This window comes from Leptonychotes weddellii, chromosome 8, assembly GCF_054177405.1.
Source record: "Leptonychotes weddellii isolate Sample4059 chromosome 8, ASM5417740v2, whole genome shotgun sequence".
NCBI classification, from domain to species: Eukaryota; Metazoa; Chordata; class Mammalia; order Carnivora; family Phocidae; genus Leptonychotes; species Leptonychotes weddellii.
In genome coordinates, this window is record NC_138376.1 from 115,346,281 (window position 1) to 115,371,660 (window position 25,380).

At 44.5% G+C, this 25,380-nt stretch overlaps 1 protein-coding gene across 2 annotated transcripts in view; it reads left to right on the forward strand.

Moving 5' to 3' along the window:
• Positions 1 to 19,638, forward strand: part of UST (uronyl 2-sulfotransferase) — a 331,541-nt gene extending 311,903 nt beyond the window's left edge. Inside the window, exons 8-10 of one of the 2 annotated variants that reach the window (XR_014147993.1) lie at positions 13,820 to 13,903; positions 14,716 to 15,994; positions 16,615 to 19,638. Coding sequence is in view for 1 of the 2 variants with exons in the window: in XM_081829140.1 (XP_081685266.1) it covers positions 13,820 to 13,902 (83 nt within the window). In the remaining variant the exon portion in view is untranslated. Of the gene's footprint in view, positions 1 to 13,819; positions 13,904 to 14,715 lie in introns of both variants that reach the window. The other variant, XM_081829140.1, reaches the window with a different exon arrangement.
• Positions 19,639 to 25,380: the final 5,742 nt, after the last annotated feature.

A 25,380-nucleotide genomic window follows, 5' to 3' on the forward strand; every position in this document is an offset into this window, starting at 1 on the left:
GCTAAAATCAAAAACACAAAAAACAACAAGTGTTGGCAAGAGTGTGGAGAAATAGGAACCCTCAAGCACTGCTGGTGGGAATGCAAACTGGTGCAGCCACTCTGGAAGACACTATGGAGGTTCCCCAAAAATTAAAAATAGAGCCATATGATCTAGTACTCACACTATTGGGTATTTACCCAAAGAATACAAAAACACTAGTTCAAAAGGATATATGCACCCCTATGTTTATTGCAGCATTATTTATAATAGCTAAATTATGGAAGCAACCCTAGATGGATAGATGAATGGATAAAGAAGTGGTATATATCTACAATGGCATATTACTCAACCATAAGAAAGTATGAAATCTTGCCACTTGCAACAACATGGATGGATCCAGAGAGCACAACGCTAAGCGAAATAAGCCAGAGAAAGACAAATATCATGATTTCACTCACATGTGGAATTTAAGAAACAAAACAAAGGGAAAAAAGAGACAACCCAAAAAACAGACTCTGCACTCTAGAGAACAAACAGATGGTTACCAGAGGGGAGGTAGGTGGGGAGACGGATGAAATACAGGGGCTGAGGAGTGCACTTATCATAATGAGCACTGAGTAATGCATAGAATTGTTGAATCACTATATTGTACACATGAGACTAATATAACACTGTATGTTAACTATACTGGAATTAAAATAATTTTTTTTTAAGACAGGTTTTACAGCACGACACAAAATCTTTCACAGGAGAGCCTGGTCCCCCACCTCCCCTGGTCCTTTTTCTCCTGCCTCCCTTCTCGGCTCTTCATGAGTCTTCCTTTGGGAGCAAACCTCCCCAATTCCATGCCTTGTCTCCTGAGGAGTGACTTCCCCTTCCTGATATCTTGACGCTGGCTGACATCCCAAGGGTCTCACCCCACCAAGCAGGCTCCTCAAGGCATTTTTTTTTTTCAAACAGAGGGTGACCCTTTCTTAAGAGGCGTTCAGATAGATGACGGTGGTTAGTATAAGGACACCTGGCTAAGGTAGCACCCCTCTGAGAACAAACCTGTTCTCACAATGTGGTTCTCTCACCCGACAGCATCAGCATCAGCCGGCCGCTTGTCAGAAATACAAATCTGGGGCGGCAGACCTATAAAATCAGAAACCCTGAAAGCGCAGCCCAGTGATCTGCATTCTTACAAGCCTCCAGGAGATTCCAATCTGGTCAGATTGGGAGAATCACTGAATGCTCTGCAGATGGTCAGCGTGTCTGTGGCACCTGCCAGTGAGTGCACAGCAGTGTCTGACGTGTAGCACATTCCAGAAAGAGTAGACAAAGTACTGCGTGCCAGCTCTGGGATGCCATGTGACGAGGAAGAAGAAGCCATTTGAAACACAATTTCTGCTCTTGTGACTTGAAACCAGCCATGAGAAAGCAATGCGTGAGCATGTAGTCTTGGAGCCTCAAGTCAACGTACAGCTACTCAGCCCGTGTTTTGGGGGATGCAGATGGGAAAAGAGAGACTGCACACGACTTGAGGTGTTGGAGAAGAAGAGCCCGCCCGGGACCCAGCTCTCCGGGAATCCTGGCCTCCAGGGTGTCCTGGGATTTCCTGCCTCCACAGCCCCTCTGTGGTGGAGGATGATTAATGACTGAATTTCGTGGTTCGGCCGTGAATCCATCGGGGCTCTCGGGGAGAACTCAGTGTGGGCTGGAGGAGTTAGAGAAGGTTGCCCTGATGGGAAACTCGTGCTGGGCTTCTTTTCAGAACAAGAAAGATCTGGATGAGCAGAGATTTATAGGATTTTCCTTTTCCGGTTTTGGTAACTTTCCAAAGCATGGAGAGAAAACGCGTAGCAAGCTTTTCTTTAGTGGACATAAATTGTATTTGTCCAAAGAAGGAAGCTAGATCCAAACAGCCAAACAAAGATGTAGGCCAGGCCCGCAGGCCTAGCATGAAATTGTGGCTGGGCTCTTGGCACACAGCCCCTTGGCAGGTGGGTCCCCAAAAGATGCCAGTCTCCTCCTTTCCCAGCATGCCCCTCAAGGGTGGTCAGGCCACGGTTCGCCTTTCTCTTCACCTTGATGGTGCTCTCGGCTTTCTCATGTCTCTCTTCTTAGTCACGTCTGCCCCTCCTCTCTTGCCCATCCCTTCTTGGGTAATTCAGCAGCAAAGTCTGACGATTTCTTTGACTTAGAGATTCCCCAGCCATATGTCTATACCACTGCCAGCAAAAGGTCCTCCAAGAGCGGTAACCTTGGAGTACTTGCCGTGTACAGGAAGGAGAGTGAGAGGTGTGAAAAAGCCAAGTGAAACCTTGACCATTTCCCTTCAAAGAAAGCAGGCTGGAGCCCCGGGGAGGAACAAAAAAAAAAAGCTAAATTCACTAATTTTGGAAAGAATGTGACTAACCTTCAACCTACAGCATATCGGAAGCAGGAGAGCCTGTAAGGGACATTGATCATGCAACCTCTAGCAGCAGAATCTGACATACCGCATGCATGCATGAATGAATGAATGGAAAAAGGAAAAGAAAAGCGCCTGTAGAGCTTTTCAAGCACCTGAGGTGCAAAACACTCGTGCACGAGTTGATAAGTTGTCTTTCAATGGTATGATAGTGTGGTGAGCTCTAGGGAACCCCCCCATTGATAGCAAGTGGCTGTGTTAGAATCTTTGTAAACTAGAGCTAAATACAGTCTGTTTAGCTACCTGGGTGAAAAACTAATCCACAAAAAAAAAAAAAAAATAGCTAGCTGAAATTGGGATTAACTACAAATCATCTAGAATTGCAGTTGATCTGATTTGTTAAAAAACATCGGCAGCTTTGTCCCAGATGTCTGTGTCGAGGGAAGTGGTGGGAGGGTTGTGGAAGTGGCAAGTGAAATGTAAAATCAATAATTCAATAACAGAGCTTCTTCAGAGGCTTAAAAAAAAATCCTTTCTGTGTTAGACCCCAGAACAAGCCCAAGCAACTATGCTGGTCACATAGCAAGGAGATACCTGTGTATTCCAACATCAGCAAATACAGCACGGCTCTCTCCATGATAACATACTTCTAGAGGTCACTGAGCATCTTCGGACCGGAAATCTAGATATCTTTAATAGTTAGGCAGCAATGTATTTCAGTTAAAAAACACTGTCTTTTATCTAATTTTTTTTTAAAGATTTTATTTTATTTATTTGAGAGAGAAAGGGGTAAGGGGCTGAGCAGAGAGCAGGACGCAGGGCTCAATCTCAGGACCCTGAGATCATGACCTGAGCTGAAGGCAGATGCTTAACTGACTGAGCCACCCAGGTGCCCCTTTTATCTAATTTTTTAAAGGTCAGCTCACTCCGACTTTTTGGGCACTTTTTGAGCAATTCCTGGAAAAAGGTCACATCCCAAGAATGAAGCTGCCATGGGGCTTCTGTGTCGACCGGGGTCCCTGAAACAAACCCAAACATTGCCCAGAGCTCAAGGAAGTCTAATTCTCAGCCTGAAAAATAATTTAAAGTTACATATTGCTCCACTTGGAGGTCCTAGGAACTAAGCAAGTTAAAATGAGGTTCAAAGGAGATTCTTAGGATTTCTGACCACTGTGTACTGGGTAACCCAGGGTCTCGATTATCCAGGTGTCTATCCACCTTCAGTGTGCAGAGCTCAGGGATCACAAATAATAAGCCCCATTGATCCCACACGATTGAAGAAAGAAGCATTCTAGCTCATTGTCTATTCATCTCAATAGCTACCTCCTCAGTGCTGTTAATATTGCTCTCAGAGTTTGTGTTCATGTCTGGCTTCCCCAACTATCCTATGAGCTCCTGTAGGATGCATTTCTTCATGCACTTCCTAGTGGGTACTCAGTGCCTGAAGTCAGGAATCAGTTAATGAAGGTGTATTAAATAAGTTAATTTTTCATATGCGACAACAATGCAATTCACACTTAAAATTTTCAAAATACTATTTCATCTTTGCTTACTCAGGTTATCTCCACATATTAAACTTTGTACAGTTAATCCTATGTTGATTAAATGTGTCTATTTTAGGTCAGTTATTTGTGTCATATGCTGGTAAATTCTTAAAAAGCAACACAACTCTTAAGAACTCTGAGTCTAGATGGGATAATCGCTGGCATTTTCCAATGTTTCCACTGTGTGTTATCTAATCAAGTCCTTTCTCAATTCGGAGGTATTCACTCCCTTTTCCATATGTGGGCATCCTAGCTGGAGAGGTGAAATAAATCACCTGAACTCACATTGCTCAAGAAAGAAGAGGAGTGGGATTCAAATGCAGGACTTTTGATTCTATATCCCATGCACCAGAATTCCTTCTGACTTAACATCCCTAAGCACAAAGACACCAATATTAGAATAAGGGAGTTGACTTGAAATCAACTCTGGTCTCAGAGCACGTGGTGGAAGCTGCTTTTTCACACTCAGTCCCACATCCCACATGCCCACCTCACTGCTTCTCTCCTCCCCCCACCCCTCCCCTCCTTGTCCACCCCCAGCTTCCCTTCACACAGCAGCAGACCACAGAGGAGAACACTTTTTGTCTCACCATGACTGTTGTTTAGATTCCTGATAAATGGAAGTTTCCTTGTGGAAGCAACATGGAAATACATTCATGCAATGTGTTATTACAGAATTCACAGTGATTTTTTTTTTTAAACATTATCCATCACCTGAAGGTACACTTGAGAAAGTGACCTTATATGATTTTATAAGACTGAATTGAGCTAGGGGGAATATTCCTGATATTGGTCCCCATTTGTCAACCAAGCTACAGAGGTTGTGGGGGGGTGAAGCTTGGGCCTGGGGTCTCTGTGACACTCAGCCTGGAGGACAGACTCGCTCTTGAGCATCTCCTTCCACCAAGGAACACTCTCCTGAGTGCGAATCAAACTTCTCTGACTGTATCCGCCTGGCCCTGAAAGGTTTAGTGCTGTTACTTGAAAGGAAATGTTTATTATTATTATTATTATTATTATTATTCTCAGATTGGTCCCCAAGGAAGAGAAAGAATGGATCCTGAGCCAAATGTTTATTCAGTCAAGATGAGAAAACTCAAGCCACATAGGGGAGAAATCTATTTCTTGCCAAGGGGACAGGCAGAGGCTACAAAAAATAAGATGTTGTGATGCTTACATTGCAGATTAAAGTAGAATCCTCTCCTTCAACTTCCCAAACTCTACTCTTAGTCACCATTAGTCTCATTTTAGCTAATCTATCCAATTTAGCTAATCTGCATTTTATACATTTGGCAGCAAATTTGTGTTTAAGTGATCCTCAAAAACCCCCTAACCCTCAGCAACCACGATGCCTAGGATGGGTCACGGAAAAGGGTCATCTCCAGTCTCATGGGACCAAAATGCCATTTGAATGACAGTCCAACACAGGCCCGGATGGTTTCCTGTGTGACACCCAGAATCATTCTAGGTGGGGAAACAGAATGCATCTGAAAAGTAAAAAAACCCAGTGCTCTCTGCTCCCAAAGAACTAACAAGCCAGGTGGGAAGGCGAGATCTAAACAAAAGCCAACAGCACTAGAAGGGTCAAATGATAAGAAAGCCAACAAAGTGAAAAATGACACAGAGCGACTGCCCTACATTCGAGAAAGACCATAACATCCTACAAAAAAAAAAAAAAAAAGTATGGCAACAGTTTTAATGGCAGCCACATAGCTCACTCCTGATGAAAAGGAGCGGAGGTGTTTGCTAACGGGCCACATGGTCGGCGTGTGTGGTTCACGTGGCGGGCAGACGTAGGCTGAGGTTCAGTCTGCGGAGCTGAGACTGCTGCTTGCCATCCTGGGGCCGCTGTGTGTTGCTTTCCTACTGCTACGAGTCACGGAAATTGTTCAATTCATTATCTGATCCTCCTTAGTTCCAAGGCGGTGTCTCAATAAGACATAAAGACTTTTTTCGCATTTTAGCACACTGCTCTTTTTTATAGGACATTAAAAAAAAGAAGAAGAAGAAGAAGCAAAAATGTGTCCTGTGTCTTGTTTTAGGGACAGAAGGTAAAAGAGGCAGTTTCCACATGTTGGTTCCTTTGCTGTGTGCCATGTAGCTCCTGGGGTGTGTGGGGGGTGGGGGGCAGGCCCTGCTCCAGGCTGTTGGGAGGAGGGGAAGTCACCTGGCCTCCTTATAGCCAAGCCGGTCTCAGCTCCCAGCCACTCCCCTGGCCCCAAATACTGCAGGTTCCTGCCCTACTCCCCTCTCCCAGACCATTCCCTGAGTCTCCTGTAGTTTAGAGGAGAAGGATGGTTTACTTTTAAGACAAGGACCCTGAGCCTGAAACAGGATTGGCTGCTCTTATTAAAGCAGAAATTTGGGCCAAACAGGGCCTATCCTGAGAGAAATGGACGAGTTTTAATAACTACAAAGCTTGTACTGTGGGTTGTGAATGATAACATACGAGGGTGTTTTCAAAGAACTTTAAGACCTCTTGCTGTTGGAAGGCGGACTACCTTGGCTATTTATTAGATCCAGTTGCAAGTAAAAACTACTCTTAAAAAAAAATGCAGCTGTCTATAGTCCAAAACCATGGAAACCAGCTCTCTCTGCAAACAATGAGCCTGCTTCCAGCCAAGGCAGCGAGAGATTCTCATTTCTCATGATTTTCTTCCAAATCCCAAACAGCAAATGCCTTTAAAATGCACAAAAGAGCAAGGAGCCTACTGAATTGGCAATTATTCCTGTTCCTTCTTAGTAAAGGAGGGGAAGGCATAAAAGATCTGTGTTTGGCTACTTTGGGGTTTCCAAAGACAAAATGGCCTCAGGACAAGTTAACCCTCGGTGGAGAGAACTGCATGGAGCTGCAGAGGGAGAGTGTTTGGCGTTTTCCTGACCAAGGTATGTTTTCTTTTTCGGCAAAGGCCTTGTTCCCTCTGGAACGACGTGTGCTAGTTCCAGAATGAACCCCATAGAAACCACACTGCTTTCAACATGGTTCCAGTCAGCACATAGTTTCTCAGTTATAAACCACCCTCCCCCTCATTCTCCAATCCCAGATAGTCCACAGTCTGCTTTCCAAACACACTCTTGCAACAAATAGCGATAGTCCCTATAAGCTGGAATTTGAAATATGCACCCAATTGCAGGTCATGTTATCAGAGTCATCCTTTCAAGGTCTGACCTGTTCAGCCGGTGACTGACCCACACAAAGCGGAGACAACTGAGGCCTGACGCTGGTGGAGGCTGTCCACCCCAACTCAGCCTTTCTACCACGCTGCCTCCCCGTGCCCACAGAGCCAAGGCAGTGTCCTTGTGACAAGGACCCTCTGTTCACACCAGCCTGGTGGCCACTGTGCACATTCACATTGGGGCAGAAATTAGCAGCCCAGGATGGCTTATTATCTCCTCTTGAGAATTTCCCCACTGCCCTGGAATGGGTTAGGTTACCCCTATGTTCCCAAAAGATCTTGCACTTCTGCTGCCCTAGCATCTGTGTCCTGATCCCCATCCGCCACACGCCTGAGAGCCCCATTCCGTCTGCTGCTGGACCATTGGTCCTCAGTTCAGTGCCCTGCCCACAGCAGAACCTCAGTGAACATTCCCTGAATGTTGTTGGAAAGAGGATGTCCACAGAGACCCATGCTAACTATCCATTCATTAGAAATGAACCTCTACTGGTAGAATTTCCATGAGAGAAGTATCTGAGTAAGAGACATTGAGAACAGACCCATCAAATAAGGTGGGACTGCCTTACCAGTCCTGTAACCTTCACAGGGCGCTGGAGTCCTCTGAGAATGTGATTAAATCTATGGTGAATTCTCTACCCAGAAAAAAATTTGCATGCACACACACACACACACACACAGATATACATGCAATCTTGCCTGCAATTTCAAGAAATTAGAGATAAAAAGGATCCGTTGAAATACATTCCTGGGACCCCAGGCTGAGAACATCTGCTCCATCTCAGTTGGATACTTTTCTCCATTTCTACGTTAGATTTCTAGCTGCCTGAGGGCAGGAAGGAAATCTTGGCCAGCCCTGAGTCTACCAGTAGTAACCACTGTTGCCTGCACATAACAGGGACTCCATAAATGGTCAGAGAAAAAGTGCACCATACTGAGAAAGGGTGAAGAGTTGACTCTCAAGATTCAGCAAGAGTTCTTATCTTAAGCAATCCACCAGGAGCTCCTGCACTTTCTCTCCCCCTGTCCACACCCACCCCCAAAGAAACAGGAGCATCCCTATGACTTGCAGAGCAGGGACTAAGGGGTGTTTCTGACATTGGTGCATGGTGAGTGCCGCCAGGCACCTGCCCTAGACCAGTTGGACCTCAATGCACTGTCCACTGTGGTGAGAGAGAATGTTGCAGGACCTCCCCAGAGGGCACTTTGAAAACTCTTGGGGGCGTTTTTTGGTTCTCACAATATTTTGGGATCACCATCACTTTTTTGCGATGTGCAGGCAAATGCCACACGGCAAAGAATTGTCCAAAGTCTCACATCACCTCCCAGTGTGCCATCAGATAATCACGTAGGTGAAAACATGGCTGTTGTCTTGTGATCCTGGATCCTGACTCCATGTTACATGCCCTCACAAAGTAATGGGGTGGGTTGAATGTACGCTGCATTTTTCGAGAATGCAGCTACCGCTGAAATCCATGTAAGATTGTGCACTGTTTGGTTTGGAACTTTATCAAGAGTTGTTCACCTTTTGAAATATCACAATGCCAATATCTACACCTCTGCTGGGATTTGCATCCCCAGTGCGCCTGCAGCAGGCTGCTACGAGAGCTACAACATTCACGGTGATTCGACCCAGACTTGCAAGCCCTGACCACCTCCTCACATCTTCTAGCATCGCGATGCCTAAACATTTACCATTTACATGGATATTCTTCTTTAAAATTATTTTTAGTATTTCTCCTTTATATTATAGTCAGGGCATCCTATTGATTTTTTTAAATTATGTGCATTAGTCAGTTTTATTACCTAGATATTTAGTTTCAAGAGAGTGAAAGGAATACAACAAAAAGTTTGCCACGGAAGGGGGAGAAGTGTGACAGTGAACTGTGGCAATGCCATTTAAATGCTGAATCATCGAGGATGCTCTTAACCGGGGCGTCTGGGTGGCTCAGGCGGTTAAGCGTCTGCCCTCGGCTGGGGTCATGATCCCAGGGTCCTGGGATCGAGCCCCTGGTCGGGCTCCCTGCTCAGCAGGGAATTGCTTCTCCCTCTCCCGCTCCCCCTGCTTGTGTTTCTGCTCTCGCTAACTCTCTCTCAAATAAATAAATAAAATCTTTTTTTTAAAAAAGGATGCTCTTAACTGTAAGTAACAGAGCGCTAAATGTGGCTTAGACTATCGCATAAAGATAATTTCTTCATAGCCAGAAGCCCAGAGGTAGGTAGTTCCGACACGGTTTTAGTGGCTTCCTGAGGTGGAAAACAACCCAGGGGATCTCTATCCTTCCGTCTGCTGCCTTCAGTGTGTTGGCATTTGCCCACAGGCTTGGCCCTCCGGCATGAGGACTGCAACCACCCCGTTTGTAGCCAAAAGGCAGAGGCAAAGATTTCCCTTGCATGGCTCTTTTATCAAAGAGGAAGAGTTTTTCCAGAAGTTCAAGGGAAGACTTCCTTTATGATTTAATTCACGGAGACTTCCTTGGATGCCCATGGCTGCAAGGGCAGCTGGAAAAGCCAGTCTTTTCATTATGAAGTAGAGGTGGGCTCTGGGGCAAGGATGTGGGGGAAGGGCGGCTACTGGTTACAATCAGAAGTGTTTGCTACTCACTGGAGCACGCTGATTCACAAACAACAAACAGACAAAACCAAGAGCACACGGTAGCTTTAGCATGATGCTTCTATATGTTGATGCTTCAACTAGAACATAAGATTGTGCATTCAGACTCTGCTTCATGCTCTTAATTCTCCATGCCCCCTTTGTTCCTACTTGCCAGAATTTGATCCCAATGCAAAGTGGTATGTTCTGTGTACAGAAAAAAATTTTGAACTCTTGCAGCCTATCTCTGGGATCTCCAATGAGAATATGTGCAATTATACAAAACTCTTTACACATGCAAGCTAGTCTTAGTCTGATAACATCGATCCCAAAGAATACTTAAGGAGCAAAACCGTAAGTTTATTTTAAACTCAGTTTCCCACCCTAATTAGGATCTACAATGGGACAAAAAAATCTGCGTGAGATTGAAATTTGACAGCATAACTTTCAGATTCAGAGCAGAGACCTGCTAGGCTACACTACTTGAATACTGAGAATGTGACCTTTTGGAAAAAATCCAGAACTAGACAAAAAGGAATCATTATAGACTGAAAATACAGTGAGCAAAAAAGAGAACAATCTGTCCTGTTTTAATTCCCATCGACCACGTTCTGTTCAAGACCTAGACCACAGTTGGGCAGTAGAGCCAAGAGCAAGAACGGGCAAGGCTCTTCCCTCGGCTGCTGGGCGGTGAGTATCGAAGCACGCTCTTGGTGCTGAGCGACGGAGTCACAGTACCAGTGGCCACGTGTCTGCACTTGCCCAGGAAGCCCCGGTATGCTCCTATTACTCCCACTCTAATTATTAATACCTCTCTTCTTTTCATCCTCCGAGGGGGTCCCGGTTTGGGTGATCCATTATATGGTCACCCCATTAACTGATGGAAAATTAAGCATCAACTCATGCCCAATCCCTCAGCTTTAGGGCTGGAGAAAAGAAAGCTAAAAGAAGGAGAAAGTTATAGGGTTGGGGAGTTGGGGCAGAAAAAGGTTAACAGGGGAGGAAAAAAAAAGAGTAGACAAATTAAAAAATTAAAAAAAAAAAAAATCAAGCCTCAGTTAGAAAGAACAGAACCCCAGAATGCCATTCCTCCAGGTAGTCTCCACCTCTGCTGGGAGGGCTGGGGGGGTGGGGAATCTCAAGACGGCCGGATGAATGGATGGTTTGTTTCGCTCCAAAGAGGCTTACAGCTGGACAACCGTAGTCCAAATGCCAGCCCTGTTTCGCAGGCAGGCTCCTCAGGCCGCCAAGTGTTACAAGCCCTTCACAGAGCAGTGGATTTTAAAGGTGAATTGAAACTATTTTAAGATCCCTCTAGGGCAGCAGATGGACAGAATGACGGATTGTTACTACGGTGGGTTATTTTCATTCCTGGCCCAAGCGTGCACACAGCACTGTAGGCTCGTGACTGGTGGGGTTCGCTCTCTGCGCAAGTAAGATGCGTTCTATGTAATCGGCGAAGGAGGGAGGGTGGGAACCAGATTACAGGTTCTTCTAAATGAAATTTAAAAGTACTGACTAGGCCATAGTAAGACTAGGCAAGCCCACGTGGAACTCTGCTTTGACCTTATCTTTGCAATCCAATCGGGAGAGAGAGGAATGACATGACATGAAACTGTCCTTTCAGGAGTTATAGTCAGTAAGTCAAAAACTGAGACTTCTTTGGATTGGACCAATGCCATCAAATTCTTTCCCCAAAGTAACAATAAATTTTGGTATAGCTCAGTGGTTAAGAGTTCCAGTTCTGGATCAGATAGCCTTGACTCAAATCCCAGCCTCACCAGTTACCGGTCACGTTAGGTGAGTTTCTTAACCTCTGTGTATCTCAGGGGATACAAACGGGGATAATCATCCCACCTGCCTCATTAGGTTATGGAGAGAGGTGATGAGTGAAATGTTTAGAACAGTGTCTGTTACATACTAGTACTTATTAATTTCAGTTGTGGCTATCACCATTATTAAATGTGTAACCACAGGATTCCATTGTAACCTCTTACACGTACAACTTGCGGTTACCAAATTGACAAGCCAGGATCGATGTTTTATTTTTTTGTTTTGTTTTCAGTGATTAGCCAGTGCTATTTTGATGAGGGTCCCAGTTTCCCTCCCTTGAGTAGGCTGGTGGCGAGAAGGTTTGGGGAAGAACAGAGATACTATAAAACACAGTAACAGGGTTGTATAACTCTAGGGCGTTTCTGTACTGTCCTAGTTATGAAACACTGAGAGATGGAAGGGGTAAGAAGTTGATAGCAATTAGGGAGAATTCCCCAAAACTGGGAAGTTAGGGCTAGAATGTTCTCCTACCACAAACATCGGCTAAGAATTTATGCACAAAAACCCTTTACTGGGATCCTTCTGTACTATAAATATGTATATAATGCTCAAGGAGCTCATTTATTCATTTATTCATTCTTCAAATCTGTGAGCATGTATTAGGTAAAACCAAGAACAGTTTTAGGGCTAGAGAGAGAACAATGAATACAACAGAGCCCGAAGCTTAGGAGACTCTCCAAATATGAGGGACGCTAACCAATAACAATCATCAGATGTGACCTAGATATGGGATAGTTTGGGGGGACTCAGGGAGAATAGGGAAAGGTGCCAAACTCAGTCATTTGACGAGTGACAAGTCAATCTCAGGTTCTGGCACTACCAGAAATGATGTATGGGAGAGTTTCAAAGTGGGTAATTCCTGATTTGGTTCAGATTGAAAAGAGCAGGAAAAGCTCCAAGTCAATTTAGCATCAGCAGCAAGAGGAGAGAGGGGCATTGGATGCGACAGGATAAATAACACACACAGGCTCTTTGCTGACAGTCTGGTGAAGTCGGGGTTACTGATGTCTTTTGACAGGTGTGGAACCTAAAGCTGAGTGTTTAAGTAGCTTGGTCAAAGTCTCTAGCTGGGGAGCTGCGGAGCTGGGTTAAACAGGTGGGTGTGGCTCTAAGCCTTGGTTTTACCACTTCTCACTGGCGCTCAATTCCAGGAAGACTATTGGAGCCCAGCCAGGATATTGTGGAAGAAAAACTAAGAGCATATTGTTACATTCAGAGTGATAGTAATATGTTTAAAACTAGATTGTATTAGGAAACCGACAATGCCAGGTGTACCCAGGTGTGCTCAAGCCCGGATGACAATTCAAACAAATTAAATTCATCAGTAACGTCTGGATAAGCCCAAAGACAAAGTGCTCATTCATTCAGAGGGATAGAGCTGCCCAGTCAATCAGATTACTTGTGACCTCATGCTCCCTGAGACGCCCATCTGGCCCAGGGATTTATGCAAATGAGTACTGGATATTCATAAAATCTCTGTCTCCCCCAGTCAGGAGGTTTAATTTTCCTTATTGGCACCCTTGCTGGTGCTGGTGGAGAGGCTCAGGGAGGTAAGGCTGAGGCCTCTGACATTTTTTGCTGCAGTTCTGTTGTCATAACTATATTCTTGGCAGAAAGAGCAGGAAGCGCCAAGGAGGAAAGGACAAGACCTGTGTTCGAAAAAGCAAAACTTGGGTGCCTGGGTGGCTCAGTCGTTAAGCGTCTGCCTTCGGCTCAGGTCATGATCCCAGGGTCCTGGGATCGAGTCCCACATCAGGCTCCCTGCTCGGCGGGGTCCTGCTTCTCCCTCTCCCATTCCCCCTGCTTGTGTTCCTGCTCTCGCTATTTCTCTCTCTGTCAAATAAATAAATAAAATCTTTAAAAAAAAAAAAAGAAAAGGCAAAACTTGTCTAGAAATCTCCAGCAGATTTCTCCTATGTTTCATTGGTTAGAGCTGGCTTTGAGGAGCTTGCCGCTCAGTGAGGAGATACACGTGTGCACACGCAATTTCAGTATGCCTGGGTTCTGATTTCCAGTGTGTTGGCTTGGGAGCCATGGAAGTGTCAAGTAGTGTATAAAGATTTACACTGAAATTTTAAGAAATTAACTAAGGGCTAGAGATACGTTTTAGTAGGTTGAAAAATGTTGGTTTTCTACTTGATCATCACATTATCACGAATAGCAAACATACCATTTATGGAAAACTTGCACATTGAAAATGCTTGTTTCTAAAAATGCTTATTTATAAAGCCTCAGAATTCACTAATGAGGTCTGATCACATGGCAGATCATTCTTTAACCACTGGCTGTTCTGTGCTCCAAGGTCTCCATTACCGGAATGTTTGCATAGAAGATTCCGTGCTCTTCCAAACTCAGCACTATCATCTTGGTGACATCTTTCAATGAGGTGAGCTACGTGGCCAATGTCATAATCCCTTTGCAACTTGAAACTTTTACTGACTCCAGTCAGGATTTGATTTTCACTCGTGCTTAATCTGAGAGCCCGTGTACAATGGTCATTGGCATTTTCTGGTTACACGTCCGCTCAAAAGTGTAAAAACGCTCAAAAAACATGCATCTCTAGAGGAAAGGCACAGACTCCTGACCAGGCCAGCGACATTGTCATGAGAGGCCCCGGAAGTGGATCTCGCCTGGGAGGTGGCCCTACCATGCTGGCAAGTCTCTCTGTCTCCAAGGTTGTGGGCTCTTACAGCCTGTAAGAGACCACAAAACCTTTGCCAGGCAGTTTACATCAGATGGCCCTTAAATGTGTGTGTTCGTGCCCATGTGTGCCCACGTGCCCACATGTGTTCATTTGAAATTTTTTACTTTCTAAAATATTTCATTCTGAAAAGGAAGCAAAGGGTGTGATGTTTCCATAGGGTGACCCCTATGTGCTACAGGAACCCAAAGGAGGTGCATTGTGTTTGAGGGGTCAATCAAGACCCCGCAGGGGGTGTGGTATCTGAGCTGACACTTGAAGGATTTTGAACTCCCTTCCTTGGACCCCCATCCCCTTCTGATTTCGGGCAACCCCATCCTGGAGACTGGGGAGCAAAGCCTCCTTGATGGAGACAGGAGGCGGGGTGGGGGCAGGGGGTGGGGGCGGCGGGTACCAGCCTCACTGCCCCCGAACTCCTCCCGGATGTGGTTCATTTTGCTTTGTGTTGATTGCTTCAGCCTGAAGTTCAGACAGTGACCTTTCTGAGCCTTCCCCAGGGCTGAGCTTCACTGTGGACATCGAGGATTGCGACCGTCTCCATCTCTCCACCTGAACGCGGAGGATTCTTTTCCCCTTCTGCACAGGAATGGCCTCTACTCATTATCGAGATTTCCATGACAGCTTTTAAATGTCAGTTTTGTGAGTTTTAACACAGAACATTTGAAAACAGTTTTCTTTTTGGCTTATCCACCACAGTTTGAAAACAGAGTTTGGTGTTTTTATTGTTTCTGACAGTCCTCGCTGCCCATTTCTCTTCCTAGTAGCCTAAGTATTTCCAAAGGGTTTTAATATAGGCCCCAGCTCTGTTCTAAGGGGATGAAAGCAAATACATTCCTGGTTCCAGCGCTGTCACGGCCCACGCACCCGCCCAGGCGCAGGTGAGAACAGTTGGAGGGAAGGCTGGGGTGGGCGCTGGGCAAGCATCAGCCACCCAGAAGCAAGGCTGGGAGCACAACAAGCACGCAGTGGGGTCCCCCAGATGCCCAGAGCTATGCAACGATGAAGAATTCGTGGATCTCCTAATTCCTCCCTGCACACCCTTGCTAACGGATTCCCCTGCCACCCGCCTTACCCCAGCCTCTCCCTTTCTGCAACAAACGGCTGCAGTCCAGGAACCTGGGTCAGGCTGGGAGATCAGGAGGAGACAGGATTCCGTCCCTCCCCAGAGAACCCCGGGTCTTCCGCTCTTCGTTCTTCCTGCTTTGCTGGTGTGCTGGTTGGTTGTTCACTAGCGTAAAAGTGCTCACTTCAATGTTTAGCCTAAAGCGTTGGGATGTTGCCGTATTATCCAAATGTTATGCTACCAGTGATTATTTTCAAGGAGCTGGAAGGCTTTTCAAGTGAAAATGTTGATCCTATCAGGAAGTAAATTGCTTACTTAGAAGGGAGGGTGTTTAATGCTGCGCTGGGCGTCTAGATTATTACTCACTGTTCTAGACGGGGCCATTCAGTCTGCGTGACAGGCTGCTGACTGGGATGGGTCCCTGTGTTTCCTGCTGCTGGCCAGTGAATGCTAACTCCAGTGGATTCAGGCTCTTAGTGGGCCAATCTGGAGCTTCCTTGGAAGCCGTTCCCCTTGCGGATGGTTCCAGATGTGGGCTCCGGGTCAGTTCTGAGGGGATTTCAGGTTTAAGGACCTTAGGTAGAGCCCTATTACCCCTCACTTGTTCTCTCTCTCTCCTCCTCAGTCCCCAGGTTCCGCCAAGGACACAGAGAAACTGTGACATGGAAACGTGACCTGATTGAAAGCCTACGGTGTGCCAGGCTCTGTGCTAGGTACTTTAGGCACTATTTTTCTTCCAAGCTTCTGAAAAACCTAGGAAATGGATCTTATTATAATTTCCGTCTGGTAGATGACAGGTTCAGAAAAGGTAACTACGTATATGACTCGTAAGAGTTAATCTGGTTCCAAAACCTGTGCTCTTTCCAGTCACACTGTGCTGAGTCCTAAAGTTCCAGATTGTTCTAAGTTCCTTAGCTACTCCCATCAAGTGTGGGCAGGGATGGAAGAGAGAAGACAGAGAGACACCATATCCTAGGGCACCTGAGATAAGGCCAGGACACCCGGGATCGGTGCTACTGGAAGGAATTTTCTGGGAGCTTATTAGTGACCAGAACAAGGGTCACTGGTAGCTATACAACCCCTGCGGACCCCAGAGGGCTGACATCCAGAAGGGCAGTGACAGGGGGTCCCTCAGCTCGTTTAGATATTTGATAAGAGCTAAGAGAAATCGTATCTTGATCTGCACTAAGGTTAGGCAGATAAGGTTAAAATGCTGAAGGTTAAAATTGCTTTGTTCCTGGGGGGAATCACATCAGCTCCAGGCATTTGCCACAGTTATCCTGTGCTCATCAAAACTAATGTTGGTAGTTATCTCTCTCTTTTTTGTTCCTAGATTTAATCATCAGAAACAAATGAACTGGAGTGTTTGCAAGAGAAGAAAACACATCGGTGCCTTTTGCAAATGGCACTGGGGCAGAGAGGGTCTGTGGGCTGTCCCCGCCCCCCCAAACTGATCCCCACCAAGCAAAGATGCCCACAGTGGTCCTAGTTGTCTGTCCCCCCACCAAAAAAAGAGGAGGTAGGAATCTGCGGGCCCCATGAACTCAGGTCCTCTTGCCTGTCACTCACTCCTGATCAGCGTCAGGAGCCCCCATGACCTCTCTGGTTATTGCCCTTTGTGTTATGGCTCGAGGCAACATCATCAACCTGCAGAACAGGACTGCTGTGTTCACAGAAGTCTTTGCCATGTCTCAGCCAATGGCTACCCGATGCCCAGTTCTTTCCTGTCCTCTGAGTCCAACCAAGTCTACCCCAGGTCTCGCAGTTCTCCTGTGGGTAGTGGTTGGCCTTGAGGGAGGCAAGCATGAGGATTCTCTCTACAACACCTATTTACAAAATTTATAAAAATGAGGTGATGTGGAAACTGTGGAGAAGAAGATGTAATAGAAGGGAAGATTCAGTGTATTGAGCCTTTGAAAAGGGGAGTCAGTGAAACCTAAGCTCGTCTAGAAGAGTTTTGGGGTAGGTTGTACAACTTAACTTGAGGGAATATGGTCCAATAGAGTGCTTCCCATCCTCTTTGGTGTCACAGTACACAGAGAATATGATCATATTTGAACCACACACTGGGGGACAAGGTAAAGAGGTGTGGTGACTCAAAGCCAGAAGCAAAAGCCCAAGAAGCTCTGGAATCTTCGGCCCCACTGCCAGCCCAAGAACTGAGGGACCAAAGTCTAGGCACACCAGTGGGGACCTCTGTACTAGTCAATAGGATGAGCTGATGAAAAGTCAGTGGAACCCAATCCTATTACTACTGATGTGGGTATTTCTCAGGCAGCTCGGGAACCAACACAATTATTTGGGGTCTGGAGCAACCTCTTAAACCCTCCCTCTCTGGGCCCAACCCCCACCCCAGTCTAATCCCCCAGCAATACTGAACTCCTGATGGCAAAGAAGGGTCATTTTGATGACACGTTATCAATTCTGTTTCTCTCAAAGAGCCAGAACGTTAACAGTGCACTAGAAGAGCATCTGAAGGGTGAGAATTTGTCTCTGATTCACATAATTACTGGGCATTTAGCACATAATCTCTTCTTTCCATGAAATCTTTGAAAAAGGGGTCTCTAGTTTGAAATGTGACATCCACCAAAAAGTCTAAGGATATAACCTCTAATTGTATTTTGGATAATCCTCACCTTGCCACCTTTTAGGTCTAATGTAAAACCATTTTTAAGTGGTCATATTTTTTATAATTTATTATACCTTCAATTAAAGTTATGATATAACTAAATATCACAGAGATATGTGATACCCTGGACTGAAGTCCCAGGACCACTACAAAAAATAACCTAACCAAAGAAAAAAGTAACCTAAACTTGCTCAATCTGTTTATCAAATTTAATTTAATAAGTGGTTTTGATGTGACCCAGAAATCCTACTCCTAGATTTATGTACCCAAGGGCAATTTGGGTATAGATCTGCCAAAAGATATATATACAAGAATGTTTATAGCAGCTTTATTCATAAAAATTCCAAATTGGAAATAACCCATACATCCATCAATAAGGAAATGGATAAATAAATTGTGCTACACTCATATAGTGGGACACAAATCAGCAATAAAGGCTACAGACCACTGAAGACACATAGATGAATCTCACAGACATTATGTTGAGCAATGGAAGCCAGACACAAAAGAGTATGTATTGTATGATTTCACTTATATGATATTCAAGAACAGGGATCTGGAGTGGTAACCTCCAGACGGAAAACCAGGGATTGACTAGAAAGCGAGCAAGGAATTTTCTGGACACATATGCTGAACATGTGCTATGTCTTGATCTGAGTGGTGGTTACAAAGGTGTACACATATTTAAACCTTGAGTAGCACACTCCAGATTGGTACATTTTATGCACTTTACTGTATGTATATTAAAGCTCATTAAAAAAAGAAAAATGGACTTGACATGCATTTAGTGCCTAGGAAAATTCCCCTAGTGACCTAACTTCCCCTTGTGTTAAAAATAATAATAAAGAAATATAGCTAGAAGTTGAACCAGGCAAGGCCAGGACCCTCTGGGAATGAACATCACATCAGGATCTTTTGAAAAAACCATTGAGTGAAATCAGTAGACACCCCTCTGCTGACCTGCTCCATCCTAAAGTCTCACCAAAGGGCTCATTCTACCCCTTCTGCCTTCCACTTTCACATTTTCCTCTCTGGGGTTTGTTATGGGCTCAATGGTGTCTCCAAAATTCGTATGTTGAAGCCTTAACCCTCGGTGCGACTGTACTTGGAGATAGGGTCTTTAAAGAGGTAATTAACATTAAATGCAGTCATTAGGGTGGGCCCTAATCTAATCTGACTGGTGTCCTGATTAGAAAAGGAGATTTGGACACAGACACACTCAGGGGAAAGACGGTTTGAAGACACAGGGAGAAGAGGGGGAAGCCAAGGAGAGAGGCCTCAGACAGAATCAACCCTGCCAACATCTTGATCTAGGATCCTAGCCTCCAAAACCATGGGAAGATGAACTTCCATGGTTAAGCCACCCAATCTGTGGTACTTTGTTATGGCCCCCCAAGCTGAGAGAGGTTCTCTCCCCAGTTGAGACGACTCACATTCCCGCTCTTGCTTCCGGCCAACTGTGCGGACTTCACCTAAGTAGCCTTAACCTTATCCTTAATCTGTGCCCAGACCTCAATTACAGAAGACATTTGGCATTCTGGACCCAGGACATACTCCAAGAACAAACCACTGTAAACAAGCACAGGAAGTCCAAGCCCATTTTCTGAAAGAGGGAATAAAGAAGAGGTATGGGAATGGAGTTTAACACACTCACAGTGACCCAGGCAACGTGTCTGTCTCCTTCAAGCGTCTCCCAAAGAGAGGTCATTGTTCTGCCTGATTTTAGGACCTTTTTTAAAAAAGAGAGAAGTGAGTGATCGAGCAGATGAGCGCTACAGCATCAAAGGGCTGTGCTTTTTATGTCAACATTGTTAAAGCCATGAGAAGAAGGGGTAGACATAGTTTTTCCCTTTCCATTTGCTAAGACCAACTAGAAACCTCGGACATGTGTATAAAACCATGACAGAAGAGGGCAAATGGGCTAGAGAACTTGGGACCCAAAGAATGACACTGTGGTGAGTTCCCTGGGCTTCCATGTTTTCCCATGTGTCCAGACATGGAGCTGAAGAAGCAGGCGACTGGAAAAACCCATGTACACAGAAAAAAGAAAGCCCACTCTCTCTGGCCAAAGGACCAGGAAAGGGACAGACAGGTTATTTTAGACAATAACTGTTCTCTTCCAGTCAAACACCACAGAAAAAACCTGTGGCCCCAGTCCTTGGCCAGAAAAGGCCAAGTGGGGAGGCTAGACTTTCATCTTCACAGGCGGCAGTGGAATACCCTTCTCCTCTCCCTCCCCTGTCCTCACAGGGGGGATGTCAGAGAAGAGTAGGGAGTTGGAACTTCACCTTTCTGGGTGAATGGCAGCAATGGCAGAATGGACTTTTTCACAAGTGCCTACAGACTGGATATCGAGATAGACCATATCCTGGGCCATTAAATTTTTTTTTCAAGAAATTTAAAAGGCTTGAAATCATGCAGTGTTTTCTCTGACCATAATGGAATCAAACTAGAAGTCAATAACAGAAAGATAACAGGAAAATGTCCAAACACTTGGAAACTAAACAACAGTGTTACTGTTTCTTTAGCAGATTGACTCTTTAATCATAATATAATCTCCTTATCTGTCTTTGTTAATTCTTTTTGCTTTAAAGGCTACTTTATCTGGTATTATTATAGCTACTCCTACTTCTCTTTGATTGATGTTTACATGATATATCTTTTTCCATTGTTTTTCCTTCCAACCTGCCTAAATCATTATATTTGAAGTGGGTTTCTTGTAGACAGCATATAGTTGAGTCGTGTTTTTAAAGTCACTTCACTAATCTCTTTTTTAATTGGTGTATTTAGACCATGTACAGCACTGAATGCTTTCCACTTAAGATCAGGAACACGGCAAGGATGTCCACACCCACTACTCTAATTCAACATGGTGCTGCAAGTTCTAGACAGTGCAGTAAAGCAAGAAAAGACATACAGATCAGAAAGGAAAAAATAAAACTGTCCCTATTTGCAGATGACATGATTGTCTACATAAGAAACCCTAAGAATTGATTGAAAAGACTCCTAGAACTAATAAATGAGTTCATCAAGGTCACAGGATACAAAATAAGCATACAAAAACCAATGGTATTTCTATATACTAGCAATGAACGCATGGACACTGAAATTAAAAATACAATACCATTCACAATTCTAAAAAAAAAAAAAAAAAGAAAGAAATACTTAGCTGCAAATCTAGCAAACCAGTCTTAAGATCTGTATACTGAAAACTACACAATGCTGATGAATGAAAGCAAACAGGGTCTACATAAATAAACTTACCTTGTTCATGGATCAGAAGACTTAACATAGTAAAGATATCCATTCTCCCCAAATTGATATACAGGTTTAATGGAATTTCTATCAAAATCCTAGCAAGATTTTTTGTACATAAAGAGTAAATATTACTCCGAAATGTATATGAAAAGGCAAAGGAAGTAGAATAGCTTTTTTTAGAAAAGTGAAAAAGAAGAATAATGTAAGAGGAACCTATCTGATTTCAAGACTTATTATGTAGTAAGTAATCTTACACAGTAAGGAACCAAAACTATGTGGCACTGTTAGAGGGCTAGGCACATAAAGCAATAAATAGAATGAGGAACCCGGAAATAGATTCACACAAATATGCCCAATTGACTTTGGACAATGATGCAAAAAACAGTTCAATGGAGTAAAGGTAGTCTTTCCAACAAATGGTACCAGAGCAATTGGACGTCCAGACACACACACACAAAATAAACCTAAGCCTCTGTCTCTCACCTTCTACAAAAATCAACTCAAAAGGGACCACAGACTTAAATGTAAAAATATAAAATGTTTAGGAAAAAAGTACAGGAAGATTTTGAGATTAAAAGCTAGGCAAAGACTTTTTAGACTTAACACCAAAAAACACAATTCATAAAAGAAAAATAGATCATTGGATTTCATTAAAACTGAAAATTTTTGCACTATCAAAAACGAAATTAAGAAAATGAAGAGACAAGCTACCAATGGTGAGAACATATTTGAAAACCACATACCCAACAAAGGACTAGTCTCTCAAATATATAAAGTATTCTCAAAATTCAACGGTAAAAAAAAAAAATCTCATTAGAAAATGGACAAAACACATGAAGCTAGATTTCACAGAAGAGACCTACAGATGACAAATACACATACAAAAAGATGTCCAGCATCTTTTGCCATGGGGGAAATGCAAATTAAAACACACTTATCAGGATAGCAAGGATGCAGAGAAACTGTATTACTCATACATTGCCGGTGGGAGTGCAAAAATGGTTCAGCCACTTTGGAAAACAGCAGTTTCTTAAAAAGAATAAACCTAGGGCGCCTGGGTGGCTCAGTTGGTTAAGCGACTGCCTTCGGCTCAGGTCATGATCCTGGAGTCCCGGAATCAAGTCTCACATCGGGCTCCCTGATCAGCAAGGAGTCTGCTTCTCCCTCTGACCCTCCTTTCTCTCATGCTGTCTCTCATTCTCTCTCTCTCAAAAAAAAAAAAAAAAAAATCTAAAAAGAATAAACCTGCAACTACCATATGACTCAGCAATTGTGCCGCTGGGCATTTATCCCAGAGAAATGAAACACATTCACACAAAAACCTGGCACAAATGTTTATAGCAGCTTTATTCATAATAGCCCCAAGCTGGAAAAACCTAGATGTCCTCCGGTGGGCAACTAGTTGAACAAACTGGGGTACCCTCTTACCGTGGAATACTCCTCAGCAATAAAAAAGAATGAACACTGATACACATAACAGCCTGGATGAATCTCTAGAGAATTAGGCTGAGTGAACAATTCAATCCTATACGTGATTCCATAGATAACATTACTGAAATGACAAAATCATAAAAACGAAGAACAGATTAATGGTTGGCATGGGGCAGTAGGGAGGGAAGTGAATTTGGCTCTAAAATTTCAACACAAGGGCTCCTGGGTGGCTCAGTCTGTTAAACGTCTGCCTTCAGCTCAGGTCATGATCTCGGGGTCCTGGGATCAAGCCCCGCATCGGGCTCCCTGCTCAGCGGGGGGTCTGCTTCTCGCTCTCCCTCTGCTTCTCTCCCCCGCTCATGCTTTCTCTCTCTAAATAAATAAATAAAATCTTTTAAAAAATAAAATTTCAACATGAGGGATCTTGTGCTGTTGGAAATGTTCTGTATCTTGACTGTCACTCTGGATATCTTGGCTGTGATATTGGACCCCAGTTTTGTAGAATGTCACCATTGGAGGGAATGGGCGAGGGGTATGCAGTATCTCTCTGTGTGGTTTCTTACAACTGCATGAGAATCTGCAGTTTTTTCAGAAAGTTTAATTAAAAAAAAAAATGAGAAGGAAAAAGCTCATGCCAACAGTACCAGGAGAAAATTCTCGAGATAGACTCTGGTTCGGCATGCTGTTTGTGATCCTGGTGCATTTTAGGAAGACAGTCTTTCTTAGAGTTTGGTTTGTAATCATCCAATATGGAAAGGAAAGGAATAAAACAATGACATCAATAGAGTGAACTTGTTTTGCTGACGTAAACTTGCTGCTCACCGGAACCTTCAATGAGAGATGGAGGATCGCCCTTGGTAGTACTCAGAGTCTATCCAGAAGAGATCCGCCCAACTGTGTGCTGGCTTGTCCTTACAAACGGGCCATGAAGGAGAAGCTGATAGGATCCCACTCTCCTGTGCTCCTAAGTCCCAGAAAGGAGATTAAGTGTGGCGTGGACACATTTCAAGATCTGAAAAGACTCTCCTTCAGTCAAACATTGAGCCCATCTCTGATGCTTTAAATGGTAAAAGGAGCTCAGCTTTTGACTTCTGCCCAGTTTCATGATATCATCGGCAAACAGCTGGGCTAGAGCTAAGCACATGTGTGCAGAATACCGGGGTGGAAGTGTAGCCCACCCAGGGGTGGGGCATCAGAAGGACAGGACCCCAGGAAGGGCACAGGAAGCGACTAGCCGGTGACAGCACACAGCCCCTACTTCTGGGATGTTGGTCCCAGTGTCTAAGGAAATGCTCCTTTCTTGCCCTGCAGGTGAGGACAGTAGCATGACCTACCCTTGACATTGCTGGAAGGGAAGGAGATAGAGCAAAAGTCCAAGAAAAATGGCTAGAAATTCTATTATCGCCATCTGACATCTGACTTCTGGCCTATGGCTTCGGTGAGGGACAACTGAAACCAGGTAGAGATAAGGTACACCACAGTGTCCCTTCATTTTGTCCCTGAATGTGTGTCCCAGATATGGAGGAGAGGAGGTACGGACCCTCACACCCAGGGTGCAGCCCGAGACGATTCACTGCACACTACAAATGTCTTTGAGGCTGTATGTTTGCCTAAGACTCCATATCTGTTTTATCACTGTAAAAAATAATGTGCTGAATTATTCACCATCAAGCAACATGACCCTTCAGAGAGATGGCCATGCTCGACTCATGGCTTCGGGCAGAGAGGTCCTGTCATGCTGTCGCTGAGGGTCTGGGCTCTGGAAGCGACCTGTCTGGATTCAGGTCCTGCCTCTGCCTTTTGCTAACAGATGACCTAGAGCAAGTTCTTAATCCTTCTGTGCCTCAGTTTCCTTATCTATATAATGAGGATTATAGCAGTGCCTACTTCATAGCATTGTTGAGAAGCTTTAAAAAGTTAAAATGCATCAAATACTTGGAACACATGCTCAATAAATGTTCATTTTTCTCCTTATGAGTTACACTCTGGCATTTCCCACCTGTACCTAGATCCCACTTGAAAAGCAGTAGATAGCACAGCAAAGACAAACTTGCAAGGTCAAAAAACCTGGAAAATTTCTTTTTTTAAAAGATTTGATTCACTTGTTTGAGAGAGAGCGTACAAGTGGGGGGAGGAGCAGGGGCAGAAGGAGAAGCAGGCCCCCAGCTGAGCAAGGAGCCCGATGTGGGCCTTGATCCCAGGACCCTGGGACCATGACCTGAGCCGGAGGCAGACGCTTAATGACCGAGCCACCCAGGCGCCCCTGGAAAATTATTTTTGTCTTAAGATAGTGAGTTTAGAGATACAGCAATATGTTTTCGTTGTATTGGCAAGAACATGTGGGCACACACTTGTACTACGGCCACTTTAAAGTGAGAGCCCTGAATCCATTCAGTAATTAAAACAGTCTCCCCTCCTTCACCAAGCTGGTGAAGGCTTTGTGCTCCCTGAAACACGGAATAACCTAAATGAGGAGACACAGAGTTTGGGCCCTGCAATTTTGCGTGTCAGCACGATCCATACACCCCCCACCCCCGGAATAAATGGATGAATACTACATTTTGACAACGGTGACGCTCTCCATGTCCTCCACAGCGGCTACTTTGTTGGCTACATTCGGGAGATCTGTGAGGCTGTGGAGAATGTTAACAGGGTTCACATGCGGGCCTTTTGTGGCAGGCTCTTCGGTGGAATGTGGTACAAGGAGAGCCTTCTGAAGCTCGCCCAAGTTAAACACAGGATTTGTCACACACACAGCAATGACATAAAACTGGTGTAGGA